At 42.3% G+C, this 24,624-nt stretch overlaps 1 protein-coding gene across 3 annotated transcripts; it reads right to left on the bottom strand.

The window, feature by feature from the left end:
- Window positions 1–18,840: 18,840 nt before the first annotated feature.
- Window positions 18,841–24,398, bottom strand: LOC113727368 (uncharacterized). Of its 3 annotated transcripts, XM_027251495.2 has the most exons (10): window positions 24,204–24,396; window positions 23,972–24,112; window positions 22,688–22,727; window positions 22,509–22,557; window positions 22,164–22,280; window positions 21,486–21,581; window positions 20,529–20,582; window positions 20,208–20,273; window positions 19,241–19,319; window positions 18,841–19,141 (listed from the first exon to the last, which is right to left on the bottom strand). In XM_027251495.2, exons 1-10 carry the CDS (start codon window positions 24,300–24,302, stop codon window positions 19,064–19,066), a joined length of 819 nt encoding a protein of 272 aa, XP_027107296.1. In that variant the 5' UTR covers window positions 24,303–24,396; the 3' UTR covers window positions 18,841–19,063. The 3 variants fall into 3 exon arrangements, with proteins under 3 accessions (XP_027107296.1, XP_027107297.1, XP_027107298.1); XM_027251496.2 differs by lacking the exon at window positions 22,164–22,280 and having other exon boundaries at window positions 24,204–24,395; XM_027251497.2 differs by lacking the exon at window positions 18,841–19,141 and having other exon boundaries at window positions 19,242–19,440; window positions 24,204–24,398.
- Between the last annotated feature and the right edge of the window lie 226 nt (window positions 24,399–24,624).

The raw sequence follows: 24,624 nt of genomic DNA, 5'->3' as shown, positions 1-24,624 counted from the left end.
TCCCACTCAACCCAGTCTACCCAATACAACAGATACTTTGTAATGGGTTGAGTGACGTCATTCTATTGGGTTGGCTGACGTCATATGGGTAGAGGTCCTAAACAGTTCCAACACACATCCTTCTATATAAACGACACCGTTTCACCAACACAACACAAACACTTCCTTCCTCATCATCTATCCTCCATCAACTTCAAGAACACGTGAACATTTCAATGGAGATACCAACTGATCAATCCATTGCTGGATACTACAAATCAGATATCATGGAAGCACGAGCATCATCAGATGCTCAGACCATAAGGATCTCCTTCCCTGCGTTCTCCTCGACAATTATCCAACGAGTGTGTAGGCTCTCCATGCTAATCGACCACTGCGAAATCAGGTATACTCCCCAGATTCCGATCAACAGCACCGGCAAGGTGCGGGTGCTCATTTTCGACACGAGAGTCGAAGGAGAGGATCAGTTACAGGCCGAATACGTATTTCCGGTCACATGTCCGATCATACTTCATTACTACGGCACTTCGTATTCGTCCCTGAACGATGACAAGTGTCCGTGGGTGGCCAAGTACAAGCTCGAAGATTCCAACATCAAGAGTGGAGTCAATTTCTGCAAGATAAAGGCGCATATGAAGTTAGCAACCGCTAAAGTACCAGACAAGGTCCAGTTCCGATCACCGAGAGTGCACATACTGTCCGATCTCTTCACCGAAGAAGACGTGGACATGTGGCACTGCAACTATGCTCCCAAGCAGCCTGCACTTTGTCGTTCCACTTCCGCAATAGTCAGGCCAAGCACCAATCATCTCTTAATTGGGCCTGGAACGTCATTGGGCCAGATCCGTAATGCAATCTCCGAGATTGGACTGGGCCAGCGTGATGACCTTTCAGATCGTGGATCTGACCCAAGCCCATCTGCATCCCAAGTGGGCTACAATATCTCGGCTGAGCAGTTGGGCCATGTATTGGCCCAATCAATATCAACAGTTATGTCGACAAACAAGGCCCAGCCTCAGGCTACTTTCAAGTTCGGAGCCAAGCCCCCATGTAATTAGTCAATTCGGCCGAACCAAATGTCGGCCCATTTATTTTTCTTTTGTTCAGCTGCGCTTGCCATTTTAATAAGGGATTTCTTACTGTGTCAAATAAAATGCAAAATTTTATTAATGCTCGTACATCATACGGCTGTTAATATTCACAGCCACGGGATAACCGCAGAGGCTCTCCCAAACAATGTACAACATCAGAGCATTCTCTTTTACATTACTGTAACGACCATCAGTCAAATTCCCGTAATCCTTAAATTTAGTCACGAATTTATTCTTCCCGAAGAATGCAATGTATCGATCAATCGATATCCTGCTACCATCGTTGCACCCCTTCACGATGATCTTCTCCCTCATTAGCACTTTAAAGCGGCTGAGCATGTCATTGCGAACGTGAAGATCCACCTTGGATCCGTGATTTCCCGTGACATCACCGAATACGTCCTGGAAGGTTGGCTTACGCTGATCACTGGGCTCACGGTCCAGAACAATGAATATGCCCAATATGCCGTCGACGGGCCCACTGCGGTGGACCGCATTGCCGTCGTCCATGAGGGCAGCATCACTGCCGATCAGCACGCTTCCGTCAATGTTAATGGAAGTGACCCTGCACTTGTTTTCATATCTATGCCCCGGTCGCTGGCCTAGTTCCGGGAGCTTCATGTAATCGTACCACACGGCCTCGCAGGCTACGCCTTCATCAGGGTCGAATGTCTCGTCTATCATCCCGCTTTGCGAGAAGGGCCTCTTCCTGCCTCGCAGGAACAGCCTTGCTCTCCTTCCGAAGGTGGGACCCGCACTCGATGCACCACCGGTGCTGCCGAACAGCCTCTTCCTTCGAGTGATGGGTCTGAGAGGAGTGCCGGGACCAGCATACCTCTTCGTTCCTCGACTTCCCATTCTTCCTATCCGGTGAAATGTGAAATCCCTCCTGCCAATTATAACACAATTTCACCGGAGTGCCTTTATGTCAATCAGCAACAGCTTCTTTCCCCGCTTCGACTGTATTTTTCCTCATCCCCAAGCATGTTACAGCATTCTCCGTACATGGGTTCGAATTTCAAATCCATGAACAGTGTACGGAGTCCGGCCCTCGGCGCTAAAGCGCCGGGGTGGGGGCCACATTGCGCATGTGCGCACTGTGGGGGCCCACAAGGTTCGCACCGCGAACCATAATAATCAGACCAGTATGCTCCCGCATACTGTTCTTGATCAGGTAATACGCATTGCATCGATCATCGATGCACCTTCAATCACAGCCGTCTATTGTATTGGGTTGAGCTGATCTCAACCGTCCAGTTTACTCTTGGGGGGTGACGTGGCCCCTCCATCCGCCGTCCACGTGTCCGCCCCGAGCGTCTTTGTGGACCGTCCGATTAAAGGGTCCCACTCAACCCAGTCTACCCAATACAACAGATACTTTGTAATGGGTTGAGTGACGTCATTCTATTGGGTTGGCTGACGTCATATGGGTAGAGGTCCTAAACAGTTCCAACACACATCCTTCTATATAAACGACACCGTTTCACCAACACAACACAAACACTTCCTTCCTCATCATCTATCCTCCATCAACTTCAAGAACACGTGAACATTTCAATGGAGATACCAACTGATCAATCCATTGCTGGATACTACAAATCAGATATCATGGAAGCACGAGCATCATCAGATGCTCAGACCATAAGGATCTCCTTCCCTGCGTTCTCCTCGACAATTATCCAACGAGTGTGTAGGCTCTCCATGCTAATCGACCACTGCGAAATCAGGTATACTCCCCAGATTCCGATCAACAGCACCGGCAAGGTGCGGGTGCTCATTTTCGACACGAGAGTCGAAGGAGAGGATCAGTTACAGGCCGAATACGTATTTCCGGTCACATGTCCGATCATACTTCATTACTACGGCACTTCGTATTCGTCCCTGAACGATGACAAGTGTCCGTGGGTGGCCAAGTACAAGCTCGAAGATTCCAACATCAAGAGTGGAGTCAATTTCTGCAAGATAAAGGCGCATATGAAGTTAGCAACCGCTAAAGTACCAGACAAGGTCCAGTTCCGATCACCGAGAGTGCACATACTGTCCGATCTCTTCACCGAAGAAGACGTGGACATGTGGCACTGCAACTATGCTCCCAAGCAGCCTGCACTTTGTCGTTCCACTTCCGCAATAGTCAGGCCAAGCACCAATCATCTCTTAATTGGGCCTGGAACGTCATTGGGCCAGATCCGTAATGCAATCTCCGAGATTGGACTGGGCCAGCGTGATGACCTTTCAGATCGTGGATCTGACCCAAGCCCATCTGCATCCCAAGTGGGCTACAATATCTCGGCTGAGCAGTTGGGCCATGTATTGGCCCAATCAATATCAACAGTTATGTCGACAAACAAGGCCCAGCCTCAGGCTACTTTCAAGTTCGGAGCCAAGCCCCCATGTAATTAGTCAATTCGGCCGAACCAAATGTCGGCCCATTTATTTTTCTTTTGTTCAGCTGCGCTTGCCATTTTAATAAGGGATTTCTTACTGTGTCAAATAAAATGCAAAATTTTATTAATGCTCGTACATCATACGGCTGTTAATATTCACAGCCACGGGATAACCGCAGAGGCTCTCCCAAACAATGTACAACATCAGAGCATTCTCTTTTACATTACTGTAACGACCATCAGTCAAATTCCCGTAATCCTTAAATTTAGTCACGAATTTATTCTTCCCGAAGAATGCAATGTATCGATCAATCGATATCCTGCTACCATCGTTGCACCCCTTCACGATGATCTTCTCCCTCATTAGCACTTTAAAGCGGCTGAGCATGTCATTGCGAACGTGAAGATCCACCTTGGATCCGTGATTTCCCGTGACATCACCGAATACGTCCTGGAAGGTTGGCTTACGCTGATCACTGGGCTCACGGTCCAGAACAATGAATATGCCCAATATGCCGTCGACGGGCCCACTGCGGTGGACCGCATTGCCGTCGTCCATGAGGGCAGCATCACTGCCGATCAGCACGCTTCCGTCAATGTTAATGGAAGTGACCCTGCACTTGTTTTCATATCTATGCCCCGGTCGCTGGCCTAGTTCCGGGAGCTTCATGTAATCGTACCACACGGCCTCGCAGGCTACGCCTTCATCAGGGTCGAATGTCTCGTCTATCATCCCGCTTTGCGAGAAGGGCCTCTTCCTGCCTCGCAGGAACAGCCTTGCTCTCCTTCCGAAGGTGGGACCCGCACTCGATGCACCACCGGTGCTGCCGAACAGCCTCTTCCTTCGAGTGATGGGTCTGAGAGGAGTGCCGGGACCAGCATACCTCTTCGTTCCTCGACTTCCCATTCTTCCTATCCGGTGAAATGTGAAATCCCTCCTGCCAATTATAACACAATTTCACCGGAGTGCCTTTATGTCAATCAGCAACAGCTTCTTTCCCCGCTTCGACTGTATTTTTCCTCATCCCCAAGCATGTTACAGCATTCTCCGTACATGGGTTCGAATTTCAAATCCATGAACAGTGTACGGAGTCCGGCCCTCGGCGCTAAAGCGCCGGGGTGGGGGCCACATTGCGCATGTGCGCACTGTGGGGGCCCACAAGGTTCGCACCGCGAACCATAATAATCAGACCAGTATGCTCCCGCATACTGTTCTTGATCAGGTAATACGCATTGCATCGATCATCGATGCACCTTCAATCACAGCCGTCTATTGTATTGGGTTGAGCTGATCTCAACCGTCCAGTTTACTCTTGGGGGGTGACGTGGCCCCTCCATCCGCCGTCCACGTGTCCGCCCCGAGCGTCTTTGTGGACCGTCCGATTAAAGGGTCCCACTCAACCCAGTCTACCCAATACAACAGATACTTTGTAATGGGTTGAGTGACGTCATTCTATTGGGTTGGCTGACGTCATATGGGTAGAGGTCCTAAACAGTTCCAACACACATCCTTCTATATAAACGACACCGTTTCACCAACACAACACAAACACTTCCTTCCTCATCATCTATCCTCCATCAACTTCAAGAACACGTGAACATTTCAATGGAGATACCAACTGATCAATCCATTGCTGGATACTACAAATCAGATATCATGGAAGCACGAGCATCATCAGATGCTCAGACCATAAGGATCTCCTTCCCTGCGTTCTCCTCGACAATTATCCAACGAGTGTGTAGGCTCTCCATGCTAATCGACCACTGCGAAATCAGGTATACTCCCCAGATTCCGATCAACAGCACCGGCAAGGTGCGGGTGCTCATTTTCGACACGAGAGTCGAAGGAGAGGATCAGTTACAGGCCGAATACGTATTTCCGGTCACATGTCCGATCATACTTCATTACTACGGCACTTCGTATTCGTCCCTGAACGATGACAAGTGTCCGTGGGTGGCCAAGTACAAGCTCGAAGATTCCAACATCAAGAGTGGAGTCAATTTCTGCAAGATAAAGGCGCATATGAAGTTAGCAACCGCTAAAGTACCAGACAAGGTCCAGTTCCGATCACCGAGAGTGCACATACTGTCCGATCTCTTCACCGAAGAAGACGTGGACATGTGGCACTGCAACTATGCTCCCAAGCAGCCTGCACTTTGTCGTTCCACTTCCGCAATAGTCAGGCCAAGCACCAATCATCTCTTAATTGGGCCTGGAACGTCATTGGGCCAGATCCGTAATGCAATCTCCGAGATTGGACTGGGCCAGCGTGATGACCTTTCAGATCGTGGATCTGACCCAAGCCCATCTGCATCCCAAGTGGGCTACAATATCTCGGCTGAGCAGTTGGGCCATGTATTGGCCCAATCAATATCAACAGTTATGTCGACAAACAAGGCCCAGCCTCAGGCTACTTTCAAGTTCGGAGCCAAGCCCCCATGTAATTAGTCAATTCGGCCGAACCAAATGTCGGCCCATTTATTTTTCTTTTGTTCAGCTGCGCTTGCCATTTTAATAAGGGATTTCTTACTGTGTCAAATAAAATGCAAAATTTTATTAATGCTCGTACATCATACGGCTGTTAATATTCACAGCCACGGGATAACCGCAGAGGCTCTCCCAAACAATGTACAACATCAGAGCATTCTCTTTTACATTACTGTAACGACCATCAGTCAAATTCCCGTAATCCTTAAATTTAGTCACGAATTTATTCTTCCCGAAGAATGCAATGTATCGATCAATCGATATCCTGCTACCATCGTTGCACCCCTTCACGATGATCTTCTCCCTCATTAGCACTTTAAAGCGGCTGAGCATGTCATTGCGAACGTGAAGATCCACCTTGGATCCGTGATTTCCCGTGACATCACCGAATACGTCCTGGAAGGTTGGCTTACGCTGATCACTGGGCTCACGGTCCAGAACAATGAATATGCCCAATATGCCGTCGACGGGCCCACTGCGGTGGACCGCATTGCCGTCGTCCATGAGGGCAGCATCACTGCCGATCAGCACGCTTCCGTCAATGTTAATGGAAGTGACCCTGCACTTGTTTTCATATCTATGCCCCGGTCGCTGGCCTAGTTCCGGGAGCTTCATGTAATCGTACCACACGGCCTCGCAGGCTACGCCTTCATCAGGGTCGAATGTCTCGTCTATCATCCCGCTTTGCGAGAAGGGCCTCTTCCTGCCTCGCAGGAACAGCCTTGCTCTCCTTCCGAAGGTGGGACCCGCACTCGATGCACCACCGGTGCTGCCGAACAGCCTCTTCCTTCGAGTGATGGGTCTGAGAGGAGTGCCGGGACCAGCATACCTCTTCGTTCCTCGACTTCCCATTCTTCCTATCCGGTGAAATGTGAAATCCCTCCTGCCAATTATAACACAATTTCACCGGAGTGCCTTTATGTCAATCAGCAACAGCTTCTTTCCCCGCTTCGACTGTATTTTTCCTCATCCCCAAGCATGTTACAGCATTCTCCGTACATGGGTTCGAATTTCAAATCCATGAACAGTGTACGGAGTCCGGCCCTCGGCGCTAAAGCGCCGGGGTGGGGGCCACATTGCGCATGTGCGCACTGTGGGGGCCCACAAGGTTCGCACCGCGAACCATAATAATCAGACCAGTATGCTCCCGCATACTGTTCTTGATCAGGTAATACGCATTGCATCGATCATCGATGCACCTTCAATCACAGCCGTCTATTGTATTGGGTTGAGCTGATCTCAACCGTCCAGTTTACTCTTGGGGGGTGACGTGGCCCCTCCATCCGCCGTCCACGTGTCCGCCCCGAGCGTCTTTGTGGACCGTCCGATTAAAGGGTCCCACTCAACCCAGTCTACCCAATACAACAGATACTTTGTAATGGGTTGAGTGACGTCATTCTATTGGGTTGGCTGACGTCATATGGGTAGAGGTCCTAAACAGTTCCAACACACATCCTTCTATATAAACGACACCGTTTCACCAACACAACACAAACACTTCCTTCCTCATCATCTATCCTCCATCAACTTCAAGAACACGTGAACATTTCAATGGAGATACCAACTGATCAATCCATTGCTGGATACTACAAATCAGATATCATGGAAGCACGAGCATCATCAGATGCTCAGACCATAAGGATCTCCTTCCCTGCGTTCTCCTCGACAATTATCCAACGAGTGTGTAGGCTCTCCATGCTAATCGACCACTGCGAAATCAGGTATACTCCCCAGATTCCGATCAACAGCACCGGCAAGGTGCGGGTGCTCATTTTCGACACGAGAGTCGAAGGAGAGGATCAGTTACAGGCCGAATACGTATTTCCGGTCACATGTCCGATCATACTTCATTACTACGGCACTTCGTATTCGTCCCTGAACGATGACAAGTGTCCGTGGGTGGCCAAGTACAAGCTCGAAGATTCCAACATCAAGAGTGGAGTCAATTTCTGCAAGATAAAGGCGCATATGAAGTTAGCAACCGCTAAAGTACCAGACAAGGTCCAGTTCCGATCACCGAGAGTGCACATACTGTCCGATCTCTTCACCGAAGAAGACGTGGACATGTGGCACTGCAACTATGCTCCCAAGCAGCCTGCACTTTGTCGTTCCACTTCCGCAATAGTCAGGCCAAGCACCAATCATCTCTTAATTGGGCCTGGAACGTCATTGGGCCAGATCCGTAATGCAATCTCCGAGATTGGACTGGGCCAGCGTGATGACCTTTCAGATCGTGGATCTGACCCAAGCCCATCTGCATCCCAAGTGGGCTACAATATCTCGGCTGAGCAGTTGGGCCATGTATTGGCCCAATCAATATCAACAGTTATGTCGACAAACAAGGCCCAGCCTCAGGCTACTTTCAAGTTCGGAGCCAAGCCCCCATGTAATTAGTCAATTCGGCCGAACCAAATGTCGGCCCATTTATTTTTCTTTTGTTCAGCTGCGCTTGCCATTTTAATAAGGGATTTCTTACTGTGTCAAATAAAATGCAAAATTTTATTAATGCTCGTACATCATACGGCTGTTAATATTCACAGCCACGGGATAACCGCAGAGGCTCTCCCAAACAATGTACAACATCAGAGCATTCTCTTTTACATTACTGTAACGACCATCAGTCAAATTCCCGTAATCCTTAAATTTAGTCACGAATTTATTCTTCCCGAAGAATGCAATGTATCGATCAATCGATATCCTGCTACCATCGTTGCACCCCTTCACGATGATCTTCTCCCTCATTAGCACTTTAAAGCGGCTGAGCATGTCATTGCGAACGTGAAGATCCACCTTGGATCCGTGATTTCCCGTGACATCACCGAATACGTCCTGGAAGGTTGGCTTACGCTGATCACTGGGCTCACGGTCCAGAACAATGAATATGCCCAATATGCCGTCGACGGGCCCACTGCGGTGGACCGCATTGCCGTCGTCCATGAGGGCAGCATCACTGCCGATCAGCACGCTTCCGTCAATGTTAATGGAAGTGACCCTGCACTTGTTTTCATATCTATGCCCCGGTCGCTGGCCTAGTTCCGGGAGCTTCATGTAATCGTACCACACGGCCTCGCAGGCTACGCCTTCATCAGGGTCGAATGTCTCGTCTATCATCCCGCTTTGCGAGAAGGGCCTCTTCCTGCCTCGCAGGAACAGCCTTGCTCTCCTTCCGAAGGTGGGACCCGCACTCGATGCACCACCGGTGCTGCCGAACAGCCTCTTCCTTCGAGTGATGGGTCTGAGAGGAGTGCCGGGACCAGCATACCTCTTCGTTCCTCGACTTCCCATTCTTCCTATCCGGTGAAATGTGAAATCCCTCCTGCCAATTATAACACAATTTCACCGGAGTGCCTTTATGTCAATCAGCAACAGCTTCTTTCCCCGCTTCGACTGTATTTTTCCTCATCCCCAAGCATGTTACAGCATTCTCCGTACATGGGTTCGAATTTCAAATCCATGAACAGTGTACGGAGTCCGGCCCTCGGCGCTAAAGCGCCGGGGTGGGGGCCACATTGCGCATGTGCGCACTGTGGGGGCCCACAAGGTTCGCACCGCGAACCATAATAATCAGACCAGTATGCTCCCGCATACTGTTCTTGATCAGGTAATACGCATTGCATCGATCATCGATGCACCTTCAATCACAGCCGTCTATTGTATTGGGTTGAGCTGATCTCAACCGTCCAGTTTACTCTTGGGGGGTGACGTGGCCCCTCCATCCGCCGTCCACGTGTCCGCCCCGAGCGTCTTTGTGGACCGTCCGATTAAAGGGTCCCACTCAACCCAGTCTACCCAATACAACAGATACTTTGTAATGGGTTGAGTGACGTCATTCTATTGGGTTGGCTGACGTCATATGGGTAGAGGTCCTAAACAGTTCCAACACACATCCTTCTATATAAACGACACCGTTTCACCAACACAACACAAACACTTCCTTCCTCATCATCTATCCTCCATCAACTTCAAGAACACGTGAACATTTCAATGGAGATACCAACTGATCAATCCATTGCTGGATACTACAAATCAGATATCATGGAAGCACGAGCATCATCAGATGCTCAGACCATAAGGATCTCCTTCCCTGCGTTCTCCTCGACAATTATCCAACGGGTGTGTAGGCTCTCCATGCTAATCGACCACTGCGAAATCAGGTATACTCCCCAGATTCCGATCAACAGCACCGGCAAGGTGCGGGTGCTCATTTTCGACACGAGAGTCGAAGGAGAGGATCAGTTACAGGCCGAATACGTATTTCCGGTCACATGTCCGATCATACTTCATTACTACGGCACTTCGTATTCGTCCCTGAACGATGACAAGTGTCCGTGGGTGGCCAAGTACAAGCTCGAAGATTCCAACATCAAGAGTGGAGTCAATTTCTGCAAGATAAAGGCGCATATGAAGTTAGCAACCGCTAAAGTACCAGACAAGGTCCAGTTCCGATCACCGAGAGTGCACATACTGTCCGATCTCTTCACCGAAGAAGACGTGGACATGTGGCACTGCAACTATGCTCCCAAGCAGCCTGCACTTTGTCGTTCCACTTCCGCAATAGTCAGGCCAAGCACCAATCATCTCTTAATTGGGCCTGGAACGTCATTGGGCCAGATCCGTAATGCAATCTCCGAGATTGGACTGGGCCAGCGTGATGACCTTTCAGATCGTGGATCTGACCCAAGCCCATCTGCATCCCAAGTGGGCTACAATATCTCGGCTGAGCAGTTGGGCCATGTATTGGCCCAATCAATATCAACAGTTATGTCGACAAACAAGGCCCAGCCTCAGGCTACTTTCAAGTTCGGAGCCAAGCCCCCATGTAATTAGTCAATTCGGCCGAACCAAATGTCGGCCCATTTATTTTTCTTTTGTTCAGCTGCGCTTGCCATTTTAATAAGGGATTTCTTACTGTGTCAAATAAAATGCAAAATTTTATTAATGCTCGTACATCATACGGCTGTTAATATTCACAGCCACGGGATAACCGCAGAGGCTCTCCCAAACAATGTACAACATCAGAGCATTCTCTTTTACATTACTGTAACGACCATCAGTCAAATTCCCGTAATCCTTAAATTTAGTCACGAATTTATTCTTCCCGAAGAATGCAATGTATCGATCAATCGATATCCTGCTACCATCGTTGCACCCCTTCACGATGATCTTCTCCCTCATTAGCACTTTAAAGCGGCTGAGCATGTCATTGCGAACGTGAAGATCCACCTTGGATCCGTGATTTCCCGTGACATCACCGAATACGTCCTGGAAGGTTGGCTTACGCTGATCACTGGGCTCACGGTCCAGAACAATGAATATGCCCAATATGCCGTCGACGGGCCCACTGCGGTGGACCGCATTGCCGTCGTCCATGAGGGCAGCATCACTGCCGATCAGCACGCTTCCGTCAATGTTAATGGAAGTGACCCTGCACTTGTTTTCATATCTATGCCCCGGTCGCTGGCCTAGTTCCGGGAGCTTCATGTAATCGTACCACACGGCCTCGCAGGCTACGCCTTCATCAGGGTCGAATGTCTCGTCTATCATCCCGCTTTGCGAGAAGGGCCTCTTCCTGCCTCGCAGGAACAGCCTTGCTCTCCTTCCGAAGGTGGGACCCGCACTCGATGCACCACCGGTGCTGCCGAACAGCCTCTTCCTTCGAGTGATGGGTCTGAGAGGAGTGCCGGGACCAGCATACCTCTTCGTTCCTCGACTTCCCATTCTTCCTATCCGGTGAAATGTGAAATCCCTCCTGCCAATTATAACACAATTTCACCGGAGTGCCTTTATGTCAATCAGCAACAGCTTCTTTCCCCGCTTCGACTGTATTTTTCCTCATCCCCAAGCATGTTACAGCATTCTCCGTACATGGGTTCGAATTTCAAATCCATGAACAGTGTACGGAGTCCGGCCCTCGGCGCTAAAGCGCCGGGGTGGGGGCCACATTGCGCATGTGCGCACTGTGGGGGCCCACAAGGTTCGCACCGCGAACCATAATAATCAGACCAGTATGCTCCCGCATACTGTTCTTGATCAGGTAATACGCATTGCATCGATCATCGATGCACCTTCAATCACAGCCGTCTATTGTATTGGGTTGAGCTGATCTCAACCGTCCAGTTTACTCTTGGGGGGTGACGTGGCCCCTCCATCCGCCGTCCACGTGTCCGCCCCGAGCGTCTTTGTGGACCGTCCGATTAAAGGGTCCCACTCAACCCAGTCTACCCAATACAACAGATACTTTGTAATGGGTTGAGTGACGTCATTCTATTGGGTTGGCTGACGTCATATGGGTAGAGGTCCTAAACAGTTCCAACACACATCCTTCTATATAAACGACACCGTTTCACCAACACAACACAAACACTTCCTTCCTCATCATCTATCCTCCATCAACTTCAAGAACACGTGAACATTTCAATGGAGATACCAACTGATCAATCCATTGCTGGATACTACAAATCAGATATCATGGAAGCACGAGCATCATCAGATGCTCAGACCATAAGGATCTCCTTCCCTGCGTTCTCCTCGACAATTATCCAACGGGTGTGTAGGCTCTCCATGCTAATCGACCACTGCGAAATCAGGTATACTCCCCAGATTCCGATCAACAGCACCGGCAAGGTGCGGGTGCTCATCTTCGACACGAGAGTCGAAGGAGAGGATCAGTTGCAGGCCGAATACGTATTTCCGGTCACATGTCCGATCATACTCCATTACTACGGCACTTCGTATTCGTCCCTGAACGATGACAAGTGTCCGTGGGTGGCCAAGTACAAGCTCGAAGATTCCAACATCAAGAGTGGAGTCAATTTCTGCAAGATAAAGGCGCATATGAAGTTAGCAACCGCTAAAGTACCAGACAAGGTCCAGTTCCGATCACCGAGAGTGCACATACTGTCCGATTTCTTCACCGAAGAAGACGTGGACATGTGGCACTGCAACTATGCTCCCAAGCAGCCTGCACTTTGTCGTTCCACTTCCGCAATAGTCAGGCCAAGCACCAATCATCTCTTAATTGGGCCTGGAACGTCATTGGGCCAGATCCGTAATGCAATCTCCGAGATTGGACTGGGCCAGCGTGATGACCTTTCAGATCGTGGATCTGACCCAGGCCCATCTGCATCCCAAGTGGGCTACAATATCTCGGCTGAGCAGTTGGGAAACAAGTCTGTTCTTGAGAAATTTTCCCCTTGGTTTATAAACTAAAGAGATGGATTTTGTCTCATAGTCATTTTTGGAAGTGACTGAGAAAAGAGGTAGAAGAAAAACAAAATTGGAAGTTCATTTCAGTGCAAAATCACAAAAGATATACCCTAAGTTAGGTAAACAATCTCTACTATTCTCAATTCAATATTTAAAAGTTGTAATCTTAGTTGAGAATCTTGAGATTTTTTGAGAGAATTATAACTGCTATACATCTTGACTGATAATTGTTTGCAACTAATAGTTGTTTTTGCTAATAAACGTTGACTGGAATGCAAAAGGGGCAATTGTGGAACAAAATTTTCATCTCTCTCCTAGAAGTAATTTTTTAATCATGCTTTTTCAAAGATGGACTAATTTTGTTACCACGTCATAAACCTCAAGGGAGGTTATTGTAATTTTTAAAATCTCAACGGAGGATAGTGAAATTGTCAAAAACCTCAGGAGTTTGAGGTTTTTGAAATTATCCCTTTTTTCAAAAACATTTTTTTTCTAACAAGAAATGTGTGGCATCTAAAAAGCAGAGAGAAAAGGGGCTATTAAAACCCAAAACTTCTAAAACCCGCCTCAATAATCTTCTTAAATATTTATTTGCAATGGGTATTACCTAATCAATTTCATGAACAACCAGTCAATCCTTACAATTTGCACAGGGACAAGTCAATCCTAACAGAAGTACATGTGCCGGAAAGAATTAAAAAAAAAAAGGAAGAAGTAAACGAGTGTTACTTGCAAGAGAAATTTTGCGAATTTCTTACCCCAAAAACAAGAATAAAAAGAAAATATACAATCAGGAATTTTTGTATTATTTTCAGAAATTTTTGTATACCTGTATGGCATAAGTGTAGAAAGAAAATTTTAAATATGAAGCAGACTATGTGTTATGAATCCAGATACGCGAGTTTTACTCTTTTTTTTTTTTTTTGAATTACTATTTGCAATGTTGAAGGGCTGTTGAATTATGACTATTTTGTTGTGAATGGTCAGGTGCAATCATTCAAGCAAATAAATGCCAAAAGCAAATGTAATTTTGACTCGTATGGCCATTATGACTTTTATGAGCATATTTTTGCTCGGTAATGATACTCCGATAATTTAATTGTTAAGGATTATTGATTTACTAGATAACTAGACACATTCTCCTTCTCAAACATTAAGTTTGGAAGCTACATTGGAATGGATAACAGTTTTTAGCTTTGACCTTTGCCACTTGAGGTGTCTTCTAAATCCTGAAAGTTTAACTTTAATCATTAGACCAAAACTGTCTTAGTAAAATCAAATTAAAAAGTTACAAAATATTGATATGTATTATATAAAAAAATTATAGATATGAATTAATATTATACATTGACAATGATACATTATCATTGTTAGATGCTTGACAATTGATTTGAATTGTAAATTTACATTTAAAATTTTATATAATTATTAAGCGTCTGACTGTAAGAGTGTGTACATTACCAATTTATATAAGGTTATCTCACATTATATTGATTTAACGATAAATGTATGATTCTCAAGTAGGACAGTATTAAGTAAGGCATGCCAAACACCCAAGTCATAGTACTATTCAATGAGAGGCCGTACACTCATGATGTTACTAATGAGACTTTTTTATTTGTCAGAAATGTCTCGATGAGTGACAATATCCATGCTAATTAGTCAGGCGATTACCAGCTTTTGACAATTCCAATATTAATTACACTAAGAAGAACAAAAAATTAATTGCAAAAAAATTGATTGGATGATATAGGAGAAAGAGTGCAAGGGTAGTTCTAAGGGCGTTGAATGGAGCCTGTAATACACTCCATTCAATGCTGGGAGTTCAATGAGCATGATAATTTATGATGCCTGTAATGCTCTGTTGATGAAGCCAAGCTGTGGCCTTTACTATTTTTTTTTTTGGATCAAACCAATTGGACTGTAGTTTGATAATTGTTGCTCACTTTTTTTTTCTTTTCATTAAAAAATTGTATCATTACCTGAAGTCCTAAATTTTTTCAATGAATAAGGGATACTTTTTTTTTCATTTCTCACCCTCATATATCTTCATTTCTCATACTCTATTACTCATTTCCTTCAACCATTTATACAATTCCTCAAAGTGCTCTTATTTTCTCATTATGGATGAAAATTTAATAATTTTAGGAATATGTTTAATGCTCCAAATATAGAAAATTCACCCTCTTCCCAAAATAAAAAACAACAAATTTTCAAAATTACCCCAATTTTTCATTTCTAGTAGTCCACCAAATTTGCCCAATTCCAATCATCAATCCATTTATCAAAATCCACCAGGTTTTCTGTATCCATTTCACATGTATCCACCGTTTGGTTATTTTAATTCGTCAATGGGAAATCAATATACTTCAGCATATTACAACATTGGTATAGGTTGTAGAGGCTCAAAGACTCCGTCGGAAGCAAGCAAGGATTCCGGTTTCGGTTCCCCACAAGAAAATACAACACCAACAGAGTCAATTTCAGATTCTCAGTTTTCAACATATTCAACACAACACGGGATTGAAAATATTACTCCCACCAATGAATCAGTGGAAGAAGCTGATGGGAAATGCGTTTCATGAAGTACGGATGATGACAAGATGCTGGCAAGTGCTTGGCTCACAATTTCCAACTGCAGCATTGTTGGTAACTCCCAAAACGAGGAGAGTTATTGGAAATGAGTCACTGATTACTTCAATGACAGTCGAAAATCTGAACCACCAAGAAAATATAAACCTGTGAAATCACATTGGCATTGGTTGAGTCAAATGGTTAATGAATTCAACCAATACTACAACAAATTGGTTGGAGGACATCATAGTGGGTGGAATGAAAACCAGATCAAGCAACGCGCACATTAGCTTTTTCACCAAAATAATAATAAACATTTTTTTACATGAAAATGTGTGGCTGTTGCTGAAAAATGATCTGAAGTGGAAAGCAAATACTCCTATGCAGCGCTCTTCAAAAAAGATAAGGACTGACGAAAGCGGGGCATACACTTCTTCATCCAATACAAATTCAAGTTTTGACATGATGATAGTGAACTGTGTGAAGTTTGCCCGCTTGGTCAACAAGCATCAAAGAAGGGAAAGAGAAAGGGAAAATCAAAGGTGAATGAGGAAAAATTCGGTGGGGAGCTTAATGAAATCCGGAGTATATTGAAACAGCAAAAAGAAAAAAAATTGCAAGCTATGGAAAACTTAGCAAATAAGTTAGAAAGTTATACTTTCAACAATGATTATGAAATTTTACTGAAGGATACCACAGGCATGACCGTGCAGCAGCTTCGAATTCATGAGCATATGTCTTCCATCCTAAAAGCCAAGTATAATATTCCTTAGTTCAATTTTAATTTTATCCTTTAAATTTTAATCCATGTAATTTTTAATTATGCATTAGTGTGTTTAATAATTTATTTGTAATATTACTTTCATGCCATTATGTTATGTTGAAATAAAATATTAACGTATATGTTTTTTTAAAATTAGCCATTACAAAACTACCCATTGCAAAAAGTCACCGCAGCTTTTAGACAGCTAGCATATGGAGCACCGGCTGATCAATTGGATGAGTACATAAGGATGGGTGAAACCACTGCAATTGAGTGTTTGTCATAGTTTTGCCGATGTGTGATCGACATTTATGGGGCACAGTACTTGAAAAGCCCTAATGCTAATGATGTTGAACATTTACTTCAATTACATTCTGAGCGCCACGGCTTCCCCGACATGCTTGGTAGCATTGACTACATGCATTGGCGATGGAGAAATTGTCCCGTGGCATGGAAAGGTCAATTTACTCGAGGTGATCAAGGATCTCCCATAATAATGTTAGAAGTAGTGGCATCGGCAAACTTATGGATATGGCATGCATTTTTTGGTGTTACTGGGTCTAATAATGATATTAATGTGCTCAATCAATCTCCACTATTTAACAGCGTATTACATGGATACGCTGCTGAGGTTCAATTTATGGTTAGTGGCACACAGTATAACAAAGGATATTATCTAGCAAATGATATTATCTAGCAAATGGCATATATCCAAAATGGGCAACATTCGTTAAAAGTTTCACATCTCCAAGAGATTCAAAGCGGATCAAGTTTAAGCAAATGCATGAAGCTGCAAGAAAAGACGTCGAGCGAGCATTTGGAGTGCTTCAATCTTGTTGGGCTATTGTACGTAGGCCAACTCGGCTATGGCATAGAGCGAAATTGAAAGATATACTGTGCACATGCGTCATATTACATAATATGATTGTCGAGAATGAAGGAGATACAATAAGAAATTGGGATGATGATGATGAAGATCCAACAATCCATGTGATTCAAAGTTCCGTTGAAAATTTTCAAAATTACCTTCAAAGGAATGCAGAACTACGTGATCGTGATACATCATCAACTTCGATCGGACTTGGTCGAACATATTTGGGAACAATTCGGAGGCAACGACAATGAAAATTAGTATTTATTATATTATTATTTGCAATTTATTTGATTTAAATTATGTAATATTATGTCATGGAGTTAAATTAATTCAATAGAGTATTATTAATTAAGTATGAATTTTAATGATGTCTTCACATTTAAGGTGTCACGTATTTGTTTAATAATTACATAAAAATATTAATATTAATATTTTTGAGGGATAGAAAAATATATGTTATTGAAAATCACAAATTAATAATATTAGGTTTTAGAAAATAAAAAATCTGAAAGGTACAAAATTTAATGAAAGTTAATAATTTATTTTTCAAAAAATGCGATTATTTTAAAAAATTAATCTTATCTATTTATGAGAGATTAGAGATATGCATTATAAAAATAAATGTTTGATTTGATTGTGAGATCACGTTATTATATTGTGTTGAGTGTAATTCATTATGAGTGAAAGTATAATAAAAATAAAAATAGTGAAATGCTGATGTAGCATGTGGATTACACTTTAGAAAGCGTAAACCACTGTGGATACCCTAAGTGCAAGGTCCCGGAATCGAGACCTCCCACTTGCACTATAATAATAATAATAATAAACTTCTACGATGTTGGGGGAAGGTTGGATTTGATGACAAAATGAAAGGGATTGTAAGTAAAACGTTTTGAATTCAAAACCTTTCACTTAAAAGAAAAAAAAAAATACTCCAATGTTCATACGAAACATGCATTGCCCGTCAATTGGCTCCTCAACCGATTGCAAAGGCCAACCTTTCCTATTACCTCACAAGAATATTTTGATAGTATTAAACTCAAAGTCATTAATTTACTCTCGTCATTGATTCCTTTTATGATAATAATTAGCAATAAAAGCTATGTTGCGGGTAGGAGGTTGGAGAAAGTTTAGACTGTGATAAAAAGATTTGTTGATCATAGACACAAAACTGCTGGATCGCAGCCTCTGATAACTGGACCTGCTTCCATGATACCCTCCATTGTCATCGTGTTGATCAAGTCTTGCAACAACAAACAACCCTTTTTGCCCTCAGTCCTTTTTTGTCCTTGATCCAATCAATCATAAAACCCCGGAAGTTCCACAGAATTTTTTCGCACAAGAAAGGCAATGCTTCATGGACCATTAAGTGCACTCGTGTCAACGTTGCCTGTTTTTGGATAACAAATTTTTCTTAAATATTATTTTACTTGCATTATAAACACGTTTTTCAATCAATCTTTTCAACTAAATTTTTACCTCACATATATTATATTATAAAAAATGTCACAATAATTATTTCAAATAACCTCCTAGCCAAACACAATTAGCACATAAAAAGAAAATGTTAGCAAGGTGGAGTCTTTTAACAAATACGCCACGTTTGTTGGCTACTTAAATGATACTGGAATCACCAGAAGAGTTCTTTCAGCGGAAAACCGGATACAAAAGTTGTGAGAAACTTTATGCCCAGAGCAATGTCAGCACAAGGAAGACCATGAAAGCCAGTCCAAAACAAAACCCAGCTATTGCCATGAAAGCCTGGAGATCCAGTACCAAGACACTCAGAAAATCTATATGTTGAGAAGATAAACGACAAAAATTAACAAAGAAGAAAGAATGAATTCAACGCTCACATACCTTTCCTTGTGACTTGAACTTGTATTTAATAGTAAACCATGACAACCCCCTGTCAACAGCAGGCGCAAGTGCTAAAGCCCTGTATAATAGGCACCAGGCGGAGTTTCATTATTGCTACCTCAAAAGTGCCACAGATAGGAAAAGGTTACACCATCAGAGAGGATCATCTCATGATAATGTAGCCTAACCAACTTTATAACCTAAACAAACATAACGTTCAAACACTTCACTCCTTCAACATGGAAAAGGTTGAGACAGTAGAGTATTACTTGATTTTAGAAAAAAAAGTTTGCAGTTTTATTTTGAAAGTAAATTTATTCAGTGCACTGAGAAAGGATAAAAGGTATATAACTAAAAAGAAAAAAAAATGGATATAACTCAAAAGTTGCATTCACAGAACAAAAACTGTTAGAACATCTAGCCACTCAATTACATTCCGTGTTTGTCTTTTGGTTTGGACCCTTTTCTGTGAACAAGTATCCAGGTAACACAAGGAGGCAGGTAGGAATTCCCAGGGATGGCCCCCTAACAAAATTTCTCTTTCAAATCATCCCCAATATTCCTTCTTATCTTTGTGTCTTGCCAATATTTATCCAGGTAGGGATTGCTAGCAGCCAGAAAGAATTAACAAAAGAATGGAATACAAAATAAAAATGCTGTAGTCAAGCTTTGAAGTTTTAACATATCATGCAAACCAATGAGACATTTAAATGAGCATGGTGCGGATAAGATTCAAGATATAAGTGCCAAATTGTTAGCACATAAGATCATCAATTCTTCTTTGCCATTACTTGTGCAAGAGTTTCTCTATTTTTAACTTTTTGTTAGTCGGCAAGTTTGTCTGCTGGGATGTGTGTGTGTGTGTTTGTGTTAGAGAGAGAGAGAGAGAGAGAGAGAGAGAGAGAGAGAGATAAATTAAATGATAAAGCCACTATGATAGGGGGAAGAACTAAATTTGGAAGCTCACCACCCTGCTCGGATAAGCTTAGTAACTTGGCTACCAGCCCACACCATAGCCAATATCTTAAGAAATCTGCAAACAAGAAGATAGTCAAAAAATCTACATGGTAAGCAGATAAAAACTTCGAAAAAAAAAAGCTACTTTCCTAAGCAATAACCAGTTGACTACTTAAAACTCTTAAGGATGTGAGTAACGTCCTGAACTACATGGTTAAAAGTAATCAAACACATAATTCAAATCCACCATAGTATTCAATAATTGCTTTCCAAGGACCATTATTACATGTTCAGTAAACCTCAGAAACAGTTAGGGAGAGACAGATGCCACCTCTCAGCAGCTGCAACATAACCCATTCTCCCAGGTGCAGGGGCAACATAAAGCCTGCAAACAAGTTGAACTCAATGCACTTAATAAAAAATAAGTCGCATCTTGCAGATGTAAATAATACATGTCATGTACTGAAAAATGTGGCACTCAGAAGATGTGGGTTAAGAATAGATTCTGAACTGGACAAGGTTCAAGACATTGCAATTTTATTATTTTTCATATGGGAATTAGGAAAACCATTTCTGTTACTCATAGTTCAAATTTACAGTAAGCCTCAAACAAAAAGTTAATCTGAGTGATAACCATATATTCTCATATTACAAGTTGAACCCTCCAGAAAGAGAGAGATTCGACAAGATCGAGCTTTCATTTCTTCAATGAACAGTATACAACTTAAGATGATCTTATGCCCACACTGGAACCTGAAAAATGTCTAATCAAGTTTAGATAAATGTGGAAGTGTATGTAATGAAGCAGGCAATAACAATTTATAATTAGGTCATCCATTTCAGCATCAGCTATAGGGTCAGATAGAGAGACAATGTAAAAACTTGAGAAAATATATAGATACAAGGATGCAAATCAAACTTATGCAAATGAGAATATTTAGATACAAGGACGCAAATGAAACTAAAATCCCCAAAATTAAATTTCTTGCTTTAGGAATCCTGAAACTTTTGTTTTAGAGGAAAGAATGGATTATATGTAACTCCCTAAGACTTGTTGAGTGCTCCACATTAATAACAAGGTGAACTTCTGCCCAAAAAAGAACAAGTTGAACTTCAAACTTTGTTTGGTATGCAAAAGTACTCACAAGATACTATAACTTAACTTAGAAAAGAAGTTACTAATAAACATGTATTCATTCTAACTAAGCAAAGTAGCTAGACAACAGCCTGAATTCAATAGAACTTCACCCATGAATGACTGTCATCAGTTGTGTTGTATTAAACTCACCATACAAAAAGAAAAGTAGAAAGATAGTAACAAGTATTTAAGAGGCCATAGGACAGCACTCCTGCGACACCATATCTCTTCAACCTCTTCAAGATCCTACAAGACCAGTCAAGCAAGAAAAATGAAAACTCAAACATCAAGAAATAAGATATTGCTTCTGATTCATGTCAGGTTATTTAGACACTGAAGAGGCTGGAAAACTATGCAAGTTCATTTCCTCTTCCAGTGAGAATAATGAACGCAAAATTGGTGATGTCAAAGATAGTGATCAAAATGTGAAAAAAAAAAAACCCATATGAAGCAAAAATTGTCAAGATTAATTTCATCACATCAACAACTAGGTTCTCACTGCAGAATTACCACAACTGTTGTTTATTATTTGTGAAAAGATTTCTAGAGGAGCTCTTGGATAAAGAGCTAGAATAATTTTAGCAATTAAATGAGCAATATAGACTAATTTCAAGTAGCATTAACCTACTAAAACTATCTAATCTTCCCAAAAGGAAACATTTTGAGATCACTGGTGTCGACATTCACACAGGCTAGAAGTATTTGGCCTTTGTTCAGATTGTAGTAAAAAAGTTAAGATTGTAGTAAAACTATTGTCTATTTCAAGAAGCACCATTAAGTCTTAGTTGATGAAAGTTAATTGAAAATCAATAAAAAAAAATATTTTACCTATTAATGAAAGAATCTCTTGATTTATTAGATGGATAAAATTGGTCTGCAAAACACCAAACACCACAAGAAAACATTCCTGCAAGGCTCCGGCAGTGAAATTTATTCCCTGATATTCTGTTTCATTAAGCAGAGCTATCAAGCTGGAGTTGCCCCAAGAAATCATAGTCCAAAGAAGATTGGTGTGAAGAATAAAGGTATTTCGGACTAGACGAGGAGCCCTTTTCAGGCCAGGAAAGTGAATCTGAGATGTAAGTTAAATGAAGAAGTTCTATAGGTTACTTCATCACCATTTAAGAACAAAAAGTAACAGAACTGAAAAATGGTAAGGTAGGTGGTAAGTACTCATTCGTTGTGAGAGACTCTTGCTGATGATTTTCTTTTCCAGTTGAATCTAACACAATATACAGGTGAAACAAATTATCAGAGCCTTTCAACAATTTAATCCAGATGGTGAAATTGTATATCATGATAAACATCTATGGTGTATGTGATTTAGAGGCAGACTTTAAGATAACCATTACCTGTCTGTTCTGGCAAACTGATATCTGATGACTCTTTAGTCTAAGATCACAAGAAAGGTGATAAATAAGTTGAAGCATACAAACATAGCAAGATCATGTTCAAGACAGTTCAAACATAGAAAACCAAGAGACAACTGAGAAAAGAAAGTCCTAGTATAACTTGCTTGGTCAACGATTCTACGTTCAACTGGAGAACAATTGATATTTTATCGCCATAGTAGGTATTCAATAAGTAAAACCCTCAAAAAATTCCAAGTAACCTTCCAGCAATGGACACTTGCATGATTCGAATTACTAGCCAATAACTACAATGATACAGCAAGAATCACTGTCATATAATTCCTATTAGAAGACAAGAATAGATAAGGATTTCAACAAGTGTCAGTAATCAGAGTGCTATCATCTGAAATGCCTAAAAGGATCAAACCTCATAAAAAGAATACCATGCTACTAATTTACAGTAATTAGCTTGTATTCACTTATGGCATAACTCAAGTTATAGATGCTAAACCAATTTTCATCATGCTCTAGGGCTTGCTAAAAACACTATTAGAACATGCGATCCAAAGTTAAACCTAGTTTCAGGGGTCATTTCATCATAGGACAAAATCAATCCTTAAGGATCTATGAAGTTAGGATAACATTAAATAATTATGACCATAGCGAGGTACAGCAGTCTAGCATTTCATTTCTTCATAACTACCATAACTGAAAACTCTCCAAAGTTAGCCACATTCCATCTCTCTTCCATGGAAAAATATGCGTGTTGTATTGGCACCAAAATTGTTAATAGAGTACATGTCATTTTAACTATTATTGATAACAAGGGAATGGTTGAGAAAGTGATAAAAGCTAGGGATATTTTTGTCGGATTCACATGGTTAAAAGGTAATGGAGAGTGCAAAACAAATAAGAAGTGTGGCATTCATAATTCCTTATTGGCACTCATTTTGACTTCTCTGATTAAATGGAAAAACAATGACACCGTTTTTTTATTGTAATTAGAACATGATGGAAAACGGCTGGTTGTAATTACAATAGAAAAAAACAAAGCAATTTTGTCTTTTTCCACATAATTGAACAAGTTCACATAGTAAATTCCGTAGTGTCAAGATCAATGTTCTATGATATACTATTCATTTTCTTATGGGAAAAAAAAACATACTTCAAATGCTGAAAAGAATTTAAAATTTAATTTTAATAATAAGATAGCACTTGTAAACAGGGACTTGATTGAACTGAATTGAAAAAAAAATGGGGAAAACGATAGTTCGAGCACCTTACTTGACTATCTTGGTTATCATTTACACAACAGGGTCGAAGAGGGTGATGATGATTCCGATAATTCGGCAATATAAGCATTTTCTTCCCATTCTGCCGCCGCAGGTAGAGCACTTGTGGGGAAAATGCTACCGGAATAGCAGCCTTTGCTTTCACAGCAAAACCAGAAAAGGAAATGTTACAATGCCACTAATGATTTGAACCGACAGCAGAAATCACAAACAGAAGAGATTACCTGATTATGCAAAATGGGTGGATGAAGAACAGTGGAACGGGTGCAACAACAAGAAGAAGATAACCCAAATGTGGCAATTCTTGAAGCTGCTGGAGACATGTGAACTGGAGAAGGGGAAATGGTACTCTCTATTCACTGGAGGTTGGAACAGATGCGACTTTCGCCCTCGTTATAGTCTTTTTTTTTTTTTTTGAAAGGTTGTCTTAATTCTTTTATATGTAGTAGTGCTTTTTTTTTTTTTTTTTTGGCTTTTCACATTTTTATGTTTCTGAGAGTGTTTTCTAGAAATTTTATGCTGATCCAAGCCAACCAACCACTTGACATGGCTAGTAATTAGCAATTACTTAACAGAGCAAGCACTTGCTAATTCGGTATTCACATACTAAGTGGTATGCACTTGTTAACATATTAAGTGGAATCC

This window comes from Coffea arabica, chromosome 2c (assembly GCF_036785885.1).
Source record: "Coffea arabica cultivar ET-39 chromosome 2c, Coffea Arabica ET-39 HiFi, whole genome shotgun sequence".
NCBI classification, from domain to species: Eukaryota; Viridiplantae; Streptophyta; class Magnoliopsida; order Gentianales; family Rubiaceae; genus Coffea; species Coffea arabica.
Note: the sequence above shows the minus strand (reverse complement) of the source record. Positions and strands in the feature narration are given on the sequence as shown.